The sequence below is a fragment of the Oncorhynchus gorbuscha genome, unplaced genomic scaffold (genome assembly GCF_021184085.1).
Source record: "Oncorhynchus gorbuscha isolate QuinsamMale2020 ecotype Even-year unplaced genomic scaffold, OgorEven_v1.0 Un_scaffold_2037, whole genome shotgun sequence".
NCBI classification, from domain to species: Eukaryota; Metazoa; Chordata; class Actinopteri; order Salmoniformes; family Salmonidae; genus Oncorhynchus; species Oncorhynchus gorbuscha.
The window spans coordinates 45,552-63,151 of record NW_025746648.1 but is presented as its reverse complement, the minus strand read 5'-3'; the positions used below and the strand labels follow the sequence as shown (position 1 = coordinate 63,151).

Genomic DNA, 17,600 nt, shown 5'->3' with positions numbered 1-17,600 from the left:
ATATTGTGGAGAAACTGAAGGTAAAGAGCAGGAACATATTGTGGAGAAACTGAAGGTAAAGAGCAGGAACACATTGGGGAGATTGGAAACTGAAGGTAAAGAGCAGGAATATATTGGGGAGAAACTGAAGGTAAAGAGCAGGAACATATTGGAGAGATTGGAAACTGAAGGTAAAGACCAGGAACATATTGTGGAGATTGGAAACTGAAGGTAAAGACCAGGAACATATTGTGGAGAAACTGAAGGTAAAGAGCAGGAACATATTGTGGAGAAACTGAAGGTAAAGAGCAGGAACACATTGGGGAGAAACTGAAGGTAAAGAGCAGGAACACATTGGGGAGAAACTGAAGGTAAAGAGCAGGAACATATTGTGGAGAAACTGAAGGTAAAGAGCAGGAACATATTGTGGAGAAACTGAAGGTAAAGAGCAGGAACATATTGTGGAGATTGGAAACTGAAGGTAAAGAGCAGGAACATATTGTGGAGATTGGAAACTGAAGGTAAAGAGCAGGAACATATTGTGGAGAAACTGAAGGTAAAGAGCAGGAACATATTGTGGAGAAACTGAAGGTAAAGAGCAGGAACATATTGTGGAGATTGGAAACTGAAGGTAAAGAGCAGGAACATATTGTGGAGATTGGAAACTGAAGGTAAAGAGCAGGAACATATTGGGGAGAAACTGAAGGTAAAGAGCAGGAACATATTGTGGAGATTGGAAACTGAAGGTAAAGACCAGGAACATATTGTGGAGATTGAAAACTGACGATATTAACTGAGCGTTTATTGGCAGACATTAACATGAGAACATGAAAAACTGACAATTCAAAATGGATGCACATGATTAAAGTAACAACATGATTTTGGTCCATTCATCATTATACAGCACATCTCTGTCCCAAATGGCTCCCTTTTCCCTATGGAGTGCACTCTTTTTAAACAGAGCCCTATGTAGCACGCTATACAGGGAATAGGGTTCCATTTGGGACACACAGCCCCATGTTTGTGGTCTGTTTAATACAGTCTGTATATCCCTGATGGTTCAGTAAGCAGTAACACCATTGGCCTGGTCGCACGGTGCTGTAGTGGGGGGTATTTCACGTACATTCATTGGCCAACCACTTCACAACATGCTCCTGGTTCTCCGCCACCCATTTGATGTTGGCCGTAGTCCTCTCAATAGCCTGCTCCAGAGCCAGCGTCCCCGAGCCAAACCCCACACGGGCATTGTCCTCTTTAAACTGCTTCAGCTGCAATTATAGAAACATGGTAGAAATCACAATACTGACTCAACAATGTTGTAGTTTCTAACTCATTTGAGATGGAGGAAAACAAGCTCTGCCCCCCCAACAAACAGACCATCCATCCATACATATACCTCTAGTCTAAATTATACCTTATTAAACTGTATCTGTAAACCCCCCCCAACAAACAGACCATCCATCCATACATATACCTCCAGTCTAATTTATACCTTATTAAACTGTATCTGTAACCCCCCCCCCAACAAACAGACCATCCATCCATACATATACCTCTAGTCTAAATTATACCTTATTAAACTGTATCTGTAACCCCCCAACAAACAGACCATCCATCCATTCATATACCTCTAGTCTAATTTATACCTTATTAAACTGTATCTGTAACCACCCCCCAACAAACAGACCATCCATCCATACATATACCTCTAGTCTAATTTATACCTTATTAAACTGTATCTGTAAACCCCCCCCAACAAACAGACCATCCATCCATTCATCCATTCAGCCCTGATAACTTGCTCTTTATAGATGTAGTTCCACCTAGCCCTGATGACTTACTCTGTATAGATGTAGTTCCACCTAGACTTACTCTGCATAGATGTAGTTCCACCTAGTCTTACTCTGCATATATGTAGTTCCACCTGGACTTACTCTGTATAGATGTAGTTCCACCTAGACTTACTCTGTATAGATGTAGTTCCACCTAGACTTACTCTGTGTAGATGTAGTTCCACCTAGACTTACTATGTATAGATGTAGTTCCACCTAGACGTACACTGTATAGATGTAGTTCCACCTATCCCTGATGACTTACTCTGTATAGATGTAGTTCCACCTAGACTTACTCTGTATAGATGTAGTTCCACCTAGACTTACTCTGTGTAGATGTAGTTCCACCTAGACTTACTCTGTATAGATGTAGTTCCACCTAGACGTACACTGTATAGATGTAGTTCCACCTATCCCTGATGACTTACTCTGTATAGATGTAGTTCCATCTAGACTTACTCTGTGTAGATGTAGTTCCACCTAGACTTACTCTGTATAGATGTAGTTCCACCTAGACTTACTCTGCGTAGATGTAGTTCCACACAGCCCAGGGCTGCTCAACCCTGTTCCTGGAGAGATACTGTCCTGTAGATTTTAACTCCAACCTTGTTCCTGTAGAGATACCGTCCTGTAGGTTTTAACTCCAACCCTGTTCCTGGAGAGCTACCGTAATGTAGGTTTCACCCCAGGTTTTCACCCCTTTGAAAACCTTACAGGAGGGTAGCTCTCCAGGAACAGGGTTAGGATGAAAACCTTACAGGAGGGTAAGCTCTCCAGGAACAGGGTTGGACAGCCCTGATTCAGCTCAAGGCCACAGTACCAACCTGCTTCAGCTCAAAGTCAGTAGAGAATCTCCTGGTCACTCCGTTGATGAGGTTAGAGAATGAGAAGGATCCAGCACCATATCTGCCAGGTACAGAGATGGATTATTATTATCTTAGTGAATAAACATCAGTTTCTCTGATACATGTTCACAGTTACATGATGTCCAATAGCCCCACCTAGACTTACTCTGTACAGATGTAGTTCCACCTAGACTTACTCTGTACAGATGTAGTTCCACCTAGACTTACTCTGTACAGATGTAGTTCCACCTAGACTTACTCTGCATAGATGTAGTTCCACCTAGACTTACTCTGTACAGATGTAGTTCCACCTAGACTTACTCTGCATAGATGTAGTTCCACCTAGACTTACACTGTATAGATGTAGTTCCACCTAGACTTACTCTGCATAGATGTAGTTCCACCTAGACTTACTCTGCATAGATGTAGTTCTACCTAGACTTACTCTGTATAGATATAGCCCCACCTAGACTTACTCTGCATAGATGTAGTTCCACCTAGACTTACTCTGTATAGATGTAGTTCCACCTAGACTTACTCTGCATAGATGTAGTTCCACCTAGACTTACTCTGTACAGATGTAGTTCCACCTAGACTTACTCTGTACAGATGTAGTTCCACCTAGACTTACTCTGCATAGATGTAGTTCCACCTAGACTTACTCTGTACAGATGTAGTTCCACCTAGACTTACTCTGCATAGATGTAGTTCCACCTAGACTTACACTGTATAGATGTAGTTCCACCTAGACTTACTCTGCATAGATGTAGTTCCACCTAGACTTACTCTGCATAGATGTAGTTCTACCTAGACTTACTCTGTATAGATATAGCCCCACCTAGACTTACTCTGCATAGATGTAGTTCCACCTAGACTTACTCTGTATAGATATAGCCCCACCTAGACTTACTCTGTACAGATGTTGTTCCACCTAGACTTACTCTGCATAGATGTAGTTCCACCTAGACTTACTCTGTATAGATGTAGTTCCACCTAGACTTACTCTGCATAGATGTAGTTCCACCTAGACTTACTCTGTACAGATGTAGTTCCACCTAGACTTACTCTGTATAGATGTAGTTCCACCTAGACTTACTCTGCATAGATGTAGTTCCAACTAGACTTACTCTGTATAGATGTAGTTTCACCTAGACTTACTCTGTATAGATGTAGTTCCACCTAGACTTACTCTGTATAGATGTAGTTCCACCTAAACTTACACTGTATAGATGTAGTTCCACCTAGACTTACTCTGTACAGATGTAGTTCCACCTAGACTTACTCTGCATAGATGTAGTTCCACCTAGACTTACTCTGTATAGATGTAGTTCCAACTAGACTTACTCTGCATAGATGTAGTTCCACCTAGACTTACTCTGCATAGATGTAGTTCCACCTAGACTTACTCTGCATAGATGTAGTTCTACCTAGACTTACTCTGTATAGATATAGCCCCACCTAGACTTACTCTGCATAGATGTAGTTCCACCTAGACTTACTCTGTATAGATATAGCCCCACCTAGACTTACTCTGTACAGATGTTGTTCCACCTAGACTTACTCTGCATAGATGTAGTTCCACCTAGACTTACTCTGTATAGATGTAGTTCCACCTAGACTTACTCTGTATAGATGTAGTTCCACCTAAACTTACACTGTATAGATGTAGTTCCACCTAGACTTACTCTGCATAGATGCAGTTCCACCTAGACTTACACTGTATAGATGTAGTTCCACCTAGCCCTGATGACTTACTCTGTATAGATGTAGTTCCACATAGACATACACTGTATAGATGTAGTTCCACCTAGACTTCCTCTGCCTCGATGTAGTTCCACCTAGACTTACTCTGCATAGATGTAGTTCCACCTAGACTTACTCTGTATAGATGTAGTTCCACCTAGCCCTGATGACTTACTCTGTATAGATGTAGTTCCACCTAGCCCTGATGACTTACTCTGCATAGATTTAGTTCCACCTAGTCCTGATGACTTACTCTGTATAGATGTAGTTCCACCTAGACTTACTCTGTACAGATGTAGTTCCACCTAGCCCTGATGACTTACTCTGTATAGATGTAGTTCCACCTAGCCCTGATGACTTCCTCTGCATAGATGTAATTCCATCTAGACTTACTCTGTATAGATGTAGTTCCACCTAGACTTACTCTGTACAGATGTAGTTCCACCTAGCCCTGATGACTTACTCTGTATAGATGTAGTTCCACCTAGCCCTGATGACTTCCTCTGCATAGATGTAGTTCCATCTAGACTTGCTCTGTATAGATTTAGTTCCACCTAGACTTACTCTGTACAGATGTAGTTCCACCTAGCCCTGATGACTTACTCTGTATAGATGTAGTTCCACCTAGACTTACTCTGTATAGATGTAGTACCACCTAGCCCTGATGACTTACTCTGTATAGATGTAGTTCCACCTAGACTTACTCTGTATAGATGTAGTTTCGCCTAGATTTACTCTGTGTAGATGTAGTTCCACCAAGTCCTTCTGTAGCTCAGTTGGTAGAGCATGGCGCTTGTAACGACAGGGTAGTGGGTTCGATTCGACCCATACGTAGAATGTATGCACACATGACTGTAAGTCGCTTTGGATAAAAGCATCTGCTAAATGGCATATATTATTATTATTATATTATTATATTATTATTATATATTATTATTATATTATTATTATATTATTATATATTACTTACTCTGTATAGATGTAGTTCCATCTAGACTTACTCTGTACAGATGTAGTTCCACCTAGCCCTGATGTCTTACTCTGTATAGATGTAGTTTACATTTACATTTACATTTAAGTCATTTAGCAGACGCTCTTATCCAGAGCGACTTACAGTTCCACCTAGACTTACTCTGTATAGATGTAGTTCCACCTAGCCCTGATGACTTACTCTGTATAGATGTAGTTCCACCTAGCCCTGATGACTTACTCTGCATAGATGCAGTTCCACCTAGCCCTGATGACTTACTCTGTATAGATGTAGTTCCACCTAGCCCTGATGACTTACTCTGTATAGATGTAGTTCCACCTAGCCCTGATGAAGTCCCAGGCCAGGGGCATCCCCACCACGTTACCAGCGATGTAGTTGATGGTGGAGGTGCAGTCCTGCTTTCGGATCTTAGCTGGATCCAGGGAATAATCCAGATACCTGTTTCAACACAAAACAGGAATTTGTGAATCATCTCGAGTGGGATTCTGATGAATCGATAAGTCTGATTTTTTACCTAATGGTGTTGCTCTAAACATGCACAAACACAGCCTTTTAAAAGCGCAGGGCTTGTGATTTTATTTTTACTTTTAGAGGAATAATTGTTCTCATGCAGGAATGATATACAGTACCTTCAGAAAGTATTCACACTCCTTGACTTTTTACAAATGTTGTTGTGTTACAGGCTGAATTTAAAGTCAATTACATTTAGATTGTTTTGCCACTGGCCCACACACAATATCCCATAATATCAAAGAGGAATTATGTTTTTCAAACCAGGTGTGGAAAGCTCTACACACAGCTGTAATCGCTCTTGGAGACCCATAAAGACTCACAGCAGTAATCGCTCTTAGATATTTACCCATAAAGACACACAGCTGTAATCGCTATTAGATATTTACCCATAAAGACACACAGCTGTAATCGCTCTTAGATATTTACCCATAAAGACACACAGCTGTAATCGCTCTTAGATATTTACCCATAAAGACACACAGCTGTAATCGCTCTTAGATATTTACCCATAAAGACACACAGCTGTAATCGCTCTTAGATATTTATCCATAAAGACACACAGCTGTAATCGCTCTTAGACATTTACCCGTAAAGACACACAGCTGTAATCGCTCTTAGACATTTACCCATAAAGACACACAGCTGTAATCACTCTTAGAGATTTACCCATAAAGACACACAGCTGTAATCGCTCTTAGATATTTACCCGTAAAGACACACAGCTGTAATCGCTCTTAGAGACCCATAAAGACACACAGCTGTAATCGCTCTTAGACATTTACCCGTAAAGACACACAGCTGTAATCGCTGCCAAAGATGATTCTAACATGCATTGACTCAGGGGTGTGAATTCTTATGTAAATGTCATTGTGGGGTATTGTGTGTAGATGGGTGAGAAACAAATCAATCTTTAATTCATTTTGAATTCTGTCTGTAACAACAACATGTGGACGAAGGGGTATGAATACTCTCTGGAGGCACATGAGGAGAAAGAGGAAATCTCTACCTATCTATTGATGTAAATATATCCCCCGTCTCATTCCCAATCTGTCCACTAGATAGCAGTAGGAGATCAAATGACTTGTCTTAGCCACTTGAAACCAGTTGCATCTGTTTTGGGTAGTGAGTGAGTCACTGCGCCAAAATGACTGCCATCTTAAAATGACCCTTTCGAGTTACAGAGTGAACCATCTCCAAATAACACTTAGACAGGTGAGGACACGTGTCTTTTCCTGTTGTAAACCAGTGAGACGGATCAACACGTGGAGGATGAATACACGATGATGTGGACGGAGAAGGGAAAGCATTGCTTTACAGTGACCATTAGGGTATGAATACACAATGATGTGGACGGAGAAGGGAATGCATTGCTTTACAGTGACCATTAGGTATGAATACACAATGATGTGGACGGAGAAGGGAAAGCATTGCTTTACAGTGACCATTAGGTATGAAGTGGTTCTGAGTGTTAGCTCCTGCTGAGGATTCTGTACCTACCTGTTCAGCAGGGACCTTAGTACAGACCAGGGAGGACCTCAGCTTGGCAGCCTCTGTACCTACCTGTTCAGCAGGGACCTTAGTACAGACCAGGGAGGACCTCAGCTTGGCAGCCTCTGTACCTACCTGTTCAGCAGGGGACCTTAGTACAGACCAGGGAGGACCTCAGCTTGGCAGCCTCTGTACCTACCTGTTCAGCAGGGACCTTAGTACAGGCCAGGGAGGACCTCAGCTTGGCAGCCTCTGTACCTACCTGTTCAGCAGGGACCTTAGTACAGACCAGGGAGGACCTCAGCTTGGCAGCCTCTGTACCTACCTGTTCAGCAGCCATGGGACCTTAGTACAGGCCAGGGAGGACCTCAGCTTGGCAGCCTCTGTGGCTACTGTGGCGTTCTTGAACATCTGCCAGGCAAAGTCCCATTCCGCCACCCCTCCTGCTGCGATAGCGTTACAGTACACTGTTGTCTTCAGGTTGGGGTGAATCCTGTCCATAAAGAGTTGCATAAACACAAAATCAGCATCATTGAAGAGAAGGAAAACAATCACGTTAATTCTAAACATCCTTAGGGTTTCTGGTATACTTTTCCCATAATTACCAGTTGGAGGAGTCCCAGTTTTCCTACTTATTCCTTCCTGATTCCAGGAATCCTTCAGCTGGGATTTCTGGTAAACCTGGGAAGTTTGGGAAAGACCCAGGATATGGAAACCCAAATAATTGTGCTTCGTACTCACGGGTTGTGGTCTGGGTTCAGCATCCACTCTCTGAACCAATCGCTGGTGAGAACCCTGCAGCGCTCCACTCCCATACGACACGCAAAAGATATGGCGTTGATCTGGTTGTATCTGAGAGATAGGAGAGACAAGAGGGACAGGGCTGTGGAACGGCCTACAACACATGATGGTAATATCTAAGGGTTCATCCCAAATAGCACCCTATTCCCTATGTAGTGCACTCCTTTTGAAAACAGACCGATAATGTGTATTTACTGTTGTAAGAGAAGCGACAGAAAGATATATTTACAAATACAATTATGTATCTTAATTAGTTTAAAATAACATTTAATTTGAAAAGCAGAGTTGTTACTGGTCGTTGTGTCCAGTGGGGACTCTGGTCCAATCAACTGTTATGGTCCTGAAGTACTCAAACAGGGGGGTGATCTGCATCTTCAGGTAACCCTGGGAGACAAACAGTATGAACCAATCAGCCCTGTTGTTTCAGGTAACCCTGGGAGAACTACAGTATGAACCAATCAGACCTGTTGATTCTGCTAAGCCTGGGAGAACTACAGTATGAACCAATCAGACCTGTTGTTTCTGCTAAGCCTGGGAGAAGTACAGTATGAACCAATCAGACCTGTTGTTTCAGCTAAGCCTGAGAGAAGTACAGTATGAACCAATCAACCTGTTGATCTCTGTTATGTCCTCTATGTAGATCTTTGTTATGTCTTCTATGTAGATCTTTGTTATGTCCTCTATGTTGATCTTTGTTATGTCTTCTATGTAGATCTTTGTTATGTCCTCTATGTAGATCTCTGTTATGTCCTCTATGTAGATCTTTGTTATGTCCTCTATGTAGATCTCTGTTATGTCCTCTATGTAGATCTTTGTTATGTCCTCTATGTAGATCTCTGTTATGTCCTCTATGTAGATCTTTGTTATGTCCTCTATGTAGATCTTTGTTATGTCCTCTATGTAGATCTCTGTTATGTCCTCTATGTAGATCTCTGTTATGTCCTCTATGTTGATCTCTGTTATGTCCTCTATGTAGATCTTTGTTATGTCCTCTATGTAGATCTCTGTTATGTCCTCTATGTAGATCTCTGTTATGTCCTCTATGTAGATCTTTGTTATGTCCTCTATGTAGATCTCTGTTATGTCCTCTATGTAGATCTCTGTTATGTCCTCTATGTTGATCTCTGTTATGTCCTCTATGTAGATCTCTGTTATGTCCTCTATGTAGATCTCTGTTATGTCCTCTATGTTGATCTCTGTTATGTCCTCTATGTAGATCTTTGTTATGTCCTCTATGTAGATCTTTGTTATGTCCTCTATGTAGATCTCTGTTATGTCCTCTATGTAGATCTCTGTTATGTCCTCTATGTTGATCTCTGTTATGTCCTCTATGTAGATCTTTGTTATGTCCTCTATGTAGATCTCTGTTATGTCCTCTATGTAGATCTCTGTTATGTCCTCTATGTAGATCTTTGTTATGTCCTCTATGTAGATCTCTGTTATGTCCTCTATGTAGATCTTTGTTATGTCCTCTATGTAGATCTTTGTTATGTCCTCTATGTAGATCTCTGTTATGTCCTCTATGTAGATCTCTGTTATGTCCTCTATGTTGATCTCTGTTATGTCCTCTATGTAGATCTTTGTTATGTCCTCTATGTAGATCTCTGTTATGTCCTCTATGTAGATCTCTGTTATGTCCTCTATGTAGATCTTTGTTATGTCCTCTATGTAGATCTCTGTTATGTCCTCTATGTAGATCTCTGTTATGTCCTCTATGTTGATCTTTGTTATGTCCTCTATGTCCTCTATGTAGATCTTTGTTATTTCCTCTATGTAGATCTTTGTTATGTCCTCTATGTTGATCTTTGTTATGTCCTCTATGTCCTCTATGTAGATCTTTGTTATGTCCTCTATGTAGATTTCTGTTATGTCCTCTATGTAGATCTTTGTTATGTCCTCTATGTTGATCTTTGTTATGTCCTCTATGTTGATCTTTGTTATGTCCTCTATGTTGATCTTTGTTATGTCCTCTATGTCCTCTATGTAGATCTTTGTTATGTCCTCTATGTAGATCTCTGTTATGTCCTCTATGTAGATCTTTGTTATGTCCTCTATGTTGATCTCTGTTATGTCCTCTATGTTGATCTTTGTTACGTCCTCTATGTTGATCTTTGTTATGTCCTCTATGTCCTCTATGTAGATCTTTGTTATGTCCTCTATGTAGATCTCTGTTATGTCCTCTATGTAGATCTTTGTTATGTCCTCTATGTTGATCTCTGTTATGTCCTCTATGTTGATCTCTGTTATGTCCTCTATGTAGATCTCTGTTATGTCCTCTGTGTGTTGTTGTTGTTGTCATTTTCTCATGCACTACAACCATAGTCAATAATAGCAGTGTTTCACAATTGTCATCAGCCTCCAGTATTCCAGAGAACATACTGATCTGATTATATTGTGGTTGTATTCGCCTGTGAGACAAATAATGTCATGTTGTAAGCTGTTCTGTCCTTTTCTTACGTACGAAAACTATGTTCAGTGATACTAGAGCTTCATGTCCGTCACTAGAGGCCAATATTTCAGACTAAATCATATTATTACTATAGTATATTGTATATTTAGGGTAGCAGAATTACAGTAACCTTTTAAAACATTCCTGGGTTTTGCAGGGAATCTGTAATCCTTCCAACAGGATTTCTGGAAAACCATGAGAATTTGGGGGGACGACAGATCTTTTGCAAATGTAAATGAATGATATATTATATTATAGTGAGAACCCACCTGTAGCACCCGTATGCCTGTCCACGGTCGAACATGAGGATATAGTAGTTGAGATTCCTGAGAGCTGACTCCCAGGGGATGTAGTCTCTCTCCTGAGACAGGTACCTGGTAATATATAATATAAGAACTGACTCCCAGGGGACGGAGTCTCTCCCCTGAGACAGGTACCTGGTAATATAATATAATCATCTGTATAGTAGAATATATTACTCTAGTTACCTGGTGGTCCTCAGAGCTAATGTCGTGTTGATCACCTTGGCCCTGGAAACACACAACAATATGACAGCACAACCGCATCAGCTTCCAGCTTCCACACAGTTCACCAGGTAATACAGTAGGTGGGGGGTAAGAAAGAGCTTTACCTGGCCAGATTAAAGGCATCGTCCACTATTTGAGCTCTGTTAATTAAAGGAATGACCTGCACACAGAAGTTCTGATGTTACATTGCGTCATATGGAATCGTACTCTGATAGGTAATATCCACATAAGATTGGTTTACTAACGTATACTGACCGTGTGGTCTGTGGTGAGCTGGTTGAGGAGTCGTTCCCAGTTGTCCATGTCGTAGTTAACCCTGTAATAGCCAGACACATTGAGGTTGGCCAGAACCCACTCAGATCCTGCTGTTGTCATGGGGGTGTCTGTCTGTTGGAGCAATTCAACACACTGGTCACAGAAAGGAAACATTCTGACAGATTTTACAAAATTCACTGGTTTTCCAGAATATCCTGGTTAGAGGATTCCCTGACTTCCCACTAATTCCCAAGGAATTCCATGAAAACTCCACGATTTATGGAAAACAGGGACTTTTTGGGGAAGTTACCATAACAACCTTGGTCCCAAGTTAGGATTCAACACAGAACTTCCTGTTATGATGAACAATAACATGACCTGGCCATGTCCATTAGTCCAGGGACATCTCCACTGATACCCATGGGCCTGTCCATTAGTCATTAGTCCAGGGACATCTCCACTGACACCCATGGACCTGTCCATTAGTCCAGGGACATCTCCACTGATACCTATGGGCCTGTCCATTAGTCCAGGGACATCTCCACTGATACCTATGGGCCTGTCCATTAGTCCAGGGACATCTCCACTGATACCTATGGGCCTGTCCATTAGTCATTAGTCCAGGGACATCTCCACTGATACCTATGGGCCTGTTCATTAGTCATTAGTCCAGGGACATCTCCACTGATACCTATGGGCCTGTTCATTAGTCATTAGTCCAGGGACATCTCCACTGATACCTATGGGCCTGTCCATTAGTCATTAGTCCAGGGACATCTCCACTGATACCCATGGACCTGTCCATTAGTCCAGGGACATCTCCACTGATACCTATGGGCCTGTCCATTAGTCCAGGGACATCTCCACTGATACCTATGGGCCTGTCCATTAGTCCAGGGACATCTCCACTGATACCTATGGGCCTGTCCATTAGTCCAGGGACATCTCCACTGATACCCATGGGCCTGTCCATTAGTCCAGGAACATCTCCACTGATACCCATGGGCCTGTCCATTAGTCCAGGGACATCTCCACTGATACCTATGGGCCTGTTCATTAGTCATTAGTCCAGGGACATCTCCACTGACACCTATGGGCCTGTCCATTAGTCCAGGGACATCTCCACTGATGCCCATGGACCTGTCCATTGGTCATTAGTCCAGGGACATCTCCACTGATACCCATGGACCTGTCCATTAGTCCAGGGACATCTCCACTGATACCCATGGGCCTGTCCATTAGTCATTAGTCCAGGGACATCTCCACTGACACCCATGGACCTGTCCATTAGTCCAGGGACATCTCCACTGATACCTATGGGCCTGTCCATTAGTCCAGGGACATCTCCACTGATACCTATGGGCCTGTCCATTAGTCATTAGTCCAGGGACATCTCCACTGATACCTATGGGCCTGTTCATTAGTCATTAGTCCAGGGACATCTCCACTGATACCTATGGGCCTGTTCATTAGTCATTAGTCCAGGGACATCTCCACTGATACCTATGGGCCTGTCCATTAGTCATTAGTCCAGGGACATCTCCACTGATACCCATGGACCTGTCCATTAGTCCAGGGACATCTCCACTGATACCTATGGGCCTGTCCATTAGTCCAGGAACATCTCCACTGATACCCATGGGCCTGTCCATTAGTCCAGGGACATCTCCACTGATACCTATGGGCCTGTTCATTAGTCATTAGTCCAGGGACATCTCCACTGACACCTATGGGCCTGTCCATTAGTCCAGGGACATCTCCACTGACACCTATGGGCCTGTCCATTAGTCCAGGGACATCTCCACTGATGCCCATGGACCTGTCCATTAGTCATTAGTCCAGGGACATCTCCACTGATACCCATGGACCTGTCCATTAGTCCAGGGACATCTCCACTGATACCTATGGGCCTGTTCATTAGTCATTAGTCCAGGGACATCTCCACTGATACCCATGTACCTGGCCATGTCCATTAGTCCAGGGACATCTCCACTGATACCCATGGACCTGTTTATTAGTCCAGGGACATCTCCACTGATACCCATGGACCTGTTTATTAGTCCAGGGACATCTCCACTGATACCTATGGACCTGTTCATTAGTCCAGGGACATCTCCACTGATACCTATGGGCCTGTTCATTAGTCCAGGGACATCTCCACTGATACCCATGGACCTGTTTATTAGTCCAGGGACATCTCCACTGATACCCATGGGCCTCTTCATTAGTCATTAGTCCAGGGACATCTCCACTGATACCCATGGACCTGTTCATTAGTCATTAGTCCAGGGACATCTCCACTGATACCCATGGACCTGTTCATTAGTCATTAGTCCAGGGACATCTCCACTGATACCCATGGACCTGTCCATTAGTCCAGGGACATCTCCACTGATACCCATGGACCTGTTCATTAGTCATTAGTCCGGGGACATCTCCACTGATACCCATGGACCTGTTCATTAGTCATTAGTCCAGGGACATCTCCACTGACACCCATGGACCTGTCCATTAGTCCAGGGACATCTCCACTGATACCTATGGGCCTGTCCATTAGTCCAGGGACATCTCCACTGATACCTATGGGCCTGTCCATTAGTCATTAGTCCAGGGACATCTCCACTGATACCTATGGGCCTGTTCATTAGTCATTAGTCCAGGGTTATCTCCACTGATACCCATGGACCTGTCCATTAGTCCAGGGACATCTCCACTGATACCTATGGGCCTGTCCATTAGTCCAGGGACATCTCCACTGATACCTATGGGCCTGTCCATTAGTCCAGGGACATCTCCACTGATACCTATGGGCCTGTCCATTAGTCCAGGGACATCTCCACTGATACCCATGGGCCTGTCCATTAGTCCAGGAACATCTCCACTGATACCCATGGGCCTGTCCATTATTCCAGGGACATCTCCACTGATACCTATGGGCCTGTTCATTAGTCATTAGTCCAGGGACATCTCCACTGACACCTATGGGCCTGTCCATTAGTCCAGGGACATCTCCACTGATGCCCATGGACCTGTCCATTAGTCATTAGTCCAGGGACATCTCCACTGATACCCATGGACCTGTCCATTAGTCCAGGGACATCTCCACTGATACCCATGGGCCTGTCCATTAGTCATTAGTCCAGGGACATCTCCACTGACACCCATGGACCTGTCCATTAGTCCAGGGACATCTCCACTGATACCTATGGGCCTGTCCATTAGTCCAGGGACATCTCCACTGATACCTATGGGCCTGTCCATTAGTCATTAGTCCAGGGACATCTCCACTGATACCTATGGGCCTGTTCATTAGTCATTAGTCCAGGGACATCTCCACTGATACCTATGGGCCTGTTCATTAGTCATTAGTCCAGGGACATCTCCACTGATACCTATGGGCCTGTCCATTAGTCATTAGTCCAGGGACATCTCCACTGATACCCATGGACCTGTCCATTAGTCCAGGGACATCTCCACTGATACCTATGGGCCTGTCCATTAGTCCAGGGACATCTCCACTGATACCTATGGGCCTGTCCATTAGTCCAGGGACATCTCCACTGATACCTATGGGCCTGTCCATTAGTCCAGGGACATCTCCACTGATACCCATGGGCCTGTCCATTAGTCCAGGAACATCTCCACTGATACCCATGGGCCTGTCCATTAGTCCAGGGACATCTCCACTGATACCTATGGGCCTGTTCATTAGTCATTAGTCCAGGGACATCTCCACTGACACCTATGGGCCTGTCCATTAGTCCAGGGACATCTCCACTGATGCCCATGGACCTGTCCATTAGTCATTAGTCCAGGGACATCTCCACTGATACCCATGGACCTGTCCATTAGTCCAGGGACATCTCCACTGATACCTATGGGCCTGTTCATTAGTCATTAGTCCAGGGACATCTCCACTGATACCCATGTACCTGGCCATGTCCATTAGTCCAGGGACATCTCCACTGATACCCATGGACCTGTTTATTAGTCCAGGGACATCTCCACTGATACCCATGGACCTGTTTATTAGTCCAGGGACATCTCCACTGATACCTATGGACCTGTTCATTAGTCCAGGGACATCTCCACTGATACCTATGGGCCTGTTCATTAGTCCAGGGACATCTCCACTGATACCCATGGACCTGTTTATTAGTCCAGGGACATCTCCACTGATACCCATGGGCCTCTTCATTAGTCATTAGTCCAGGGACATCTCCACTGATACCCATGGACCTGTTCATTAGTCATTAGTCCAGGGACATCTCCACTGATACCCATGGACCTGTTCATTAGTCATTAGTCCAGGGACATCTCCACTGATACCCATGGACCTGTCCATTAGTCCAGGGACATCTCCACTGATACCCATGGACCTGTTCATTAGTCATTAGTCCGGGGACATCTCCACTGATACCCATGGACCTGTTCATTAGTCCAGGGACATCTCCACTGATACCCATGGACCTGTTCATTAGTCATTAGTCCAGGGACATCTCCACTGATACCCATGGACCTGTCCATTAGTCTAGGGACATGTCCACTGATACCCATGGACCTGTTCATTAGTCCAGGGACATCTCCACTGATACCCATGGACCTGTTCATTAGTCCAGGGACATCTCCACTGATACCCATGGACCTGTTCATTAGTCCAGGGACATCTCCACTGATACCCATGGACCTGTTTATTAGTCCAGGGACATCTCCACTGATACCCATGGACCTGTTTATTAGTCATTCGTCCAGGGACATCTCCACTGATACCTATGGGCCTGTTCATTAGTCCAGGGACATCTCCACTGATACCCATGGACCTGTTCATTAGTCCAGGGACATCTCCACTGATACTCATGGTCCTGTCCATTAGTCATTAGTCCAGGGACATCTCCACTGATACCTATGGGCCTGTCCATTAGTCCAGGGACATCTCCACTGATAGTCATGGGCCTGTCCATTAGTCCAGGGACATCTCCACTGATACCTATGGGCCTGTTCATTAGTCCAGGGACATCTCCACTGATATCCATGGACCTGTTTATTAGTCATTAGTCCAGGGACATCTCCACTGATACCCATGGACCTGTCCATTAGTCCAGGGACATGTCCACTGATACCCATGGACCTGTTCATTAGTCCAGGGACATCTCCACTGATACCCATGGACCTGTTCATTAGTCCAGGGACATCTCCACTGATACCCATGGACCTGTTTATTAGTCCAGGGACATCTCCACTGATACCCATGGACCTGTTTATTAGTCATTCGTCCAGGGACATCTCCACTGATACCTATGGGCCTGTTCATTAGTCCAGGGACATCTCCACTGATACCCATGGACCTGTTCATTAGTCCAGGGACATCTCCACTGATACTCATGGACCTGTCCATTAGTCATTAGTCCAGGGACATCTCCACTGATACCTATGGGCCTGTCCATTAGTCCAGGGACATCTCCACTGATAGTCATGGGCCTGTCCATTAGTCCAGGGACATCTCCACTGATACCTATGGGCCTGTTCATTAGTCCAGGGACATCTCCACTGATACCCATGGACCTGTTTATTAGTCATTAGTCCAGGGACATCTCCACTGATACCCATGGACCTGTTTATTAGTCCAGGGACATCTCCACTGATAGTCATGGGCCTGTACATTAGTCCAGGGACATCTCCACTGATACCTATGGGCCTGTCCATTAGTCATTAGTCCAGGGACATATCCACTGATACCTATGGGCCTGTCCATTAGTCCAGGGACATCTCCACTGATACCCATGGACCTGTACATTAGTCCAGGGACATCTCCACTGATACCTATGTGCCTGTCCATTAGTCATTAGTCCAGGGACATCTCCACTGATACCTATGGGCCTGTCCATTAGTCCAGGGACATCTCCACTGATACCCATGGACCTGTACATTAGTCCAGGGACATCTCCACTGATACCTATGGGCCTGTCCATTAGTCCAGGGACATCTCCACTGATACCCATGGGCCTGTCCATTAGTCCAGGGACATCTCCACTGATACCTATGGGCCTGTCCATTAGTCCAGGGACATCTCCACTGATAGTCATGAGCCAGTTCATTAGTCCAGGGACATCTCCACTGATACCTATGGGCCTGTCCATTAGTCCAGGGACATCTCCACTGATACCCATGGACCTGTAC

The 17,600-nt window shown here is 44.2% G+C and overlaps 1 protein-coding gene across 1 annotated transcript in view; it reads right to left on the bottom strand.

Moving 5' to 3' along the window:
- Positions 1–764: 764 nt before the first annotated feature.
- The window catches only part of LOC124024850 (aminopeptidase N-like), a 56,980-nt gene continuing 40,144 nt past the window's right edge, over positions 765–17,600 (bottom strand). Inside the window, exons 12-21 of the mRNA XM_046338616.1 lie at positions 11,424–11,551; positions 11,273–11,328; positions 11,130–11,171; positions 10,907–11,015; positions 8,485–8,576; positions 8,133–8,243; positions 7,717–7,884; positions 5,688–5,828; positions 2,636–2,717; positions 765–1,247 (exon numbers count right to left, since the gene is read on the bottom strand). Coding sequence (XP_046194572.1) covers positions 1,095–1,247; positions 2,636–2,717; positions 5,688–5,828; positions 7,717–7,884; positions 8,133–8,243; positions 8,485–8,576; positions 10,907–11,015; positions 11,130–11,171; positions 11,273–11,328; positions 11,424–11,551 — 1,082 coding nt within the window. The 3' untranslated portion in view covers positions 765–1,094. The remainder of the gene's footprint in view (positions 1,248–2,635; positions 2,718–5,687; positions 5,829–7,716; positions 7,885–8,132; positions 8,244–8,484; positions 8,577–10,906; positions 11,016–11,129; positions 11,172–11,272; positions 11,329–11,423; positions 11,552–17,600) is intronic.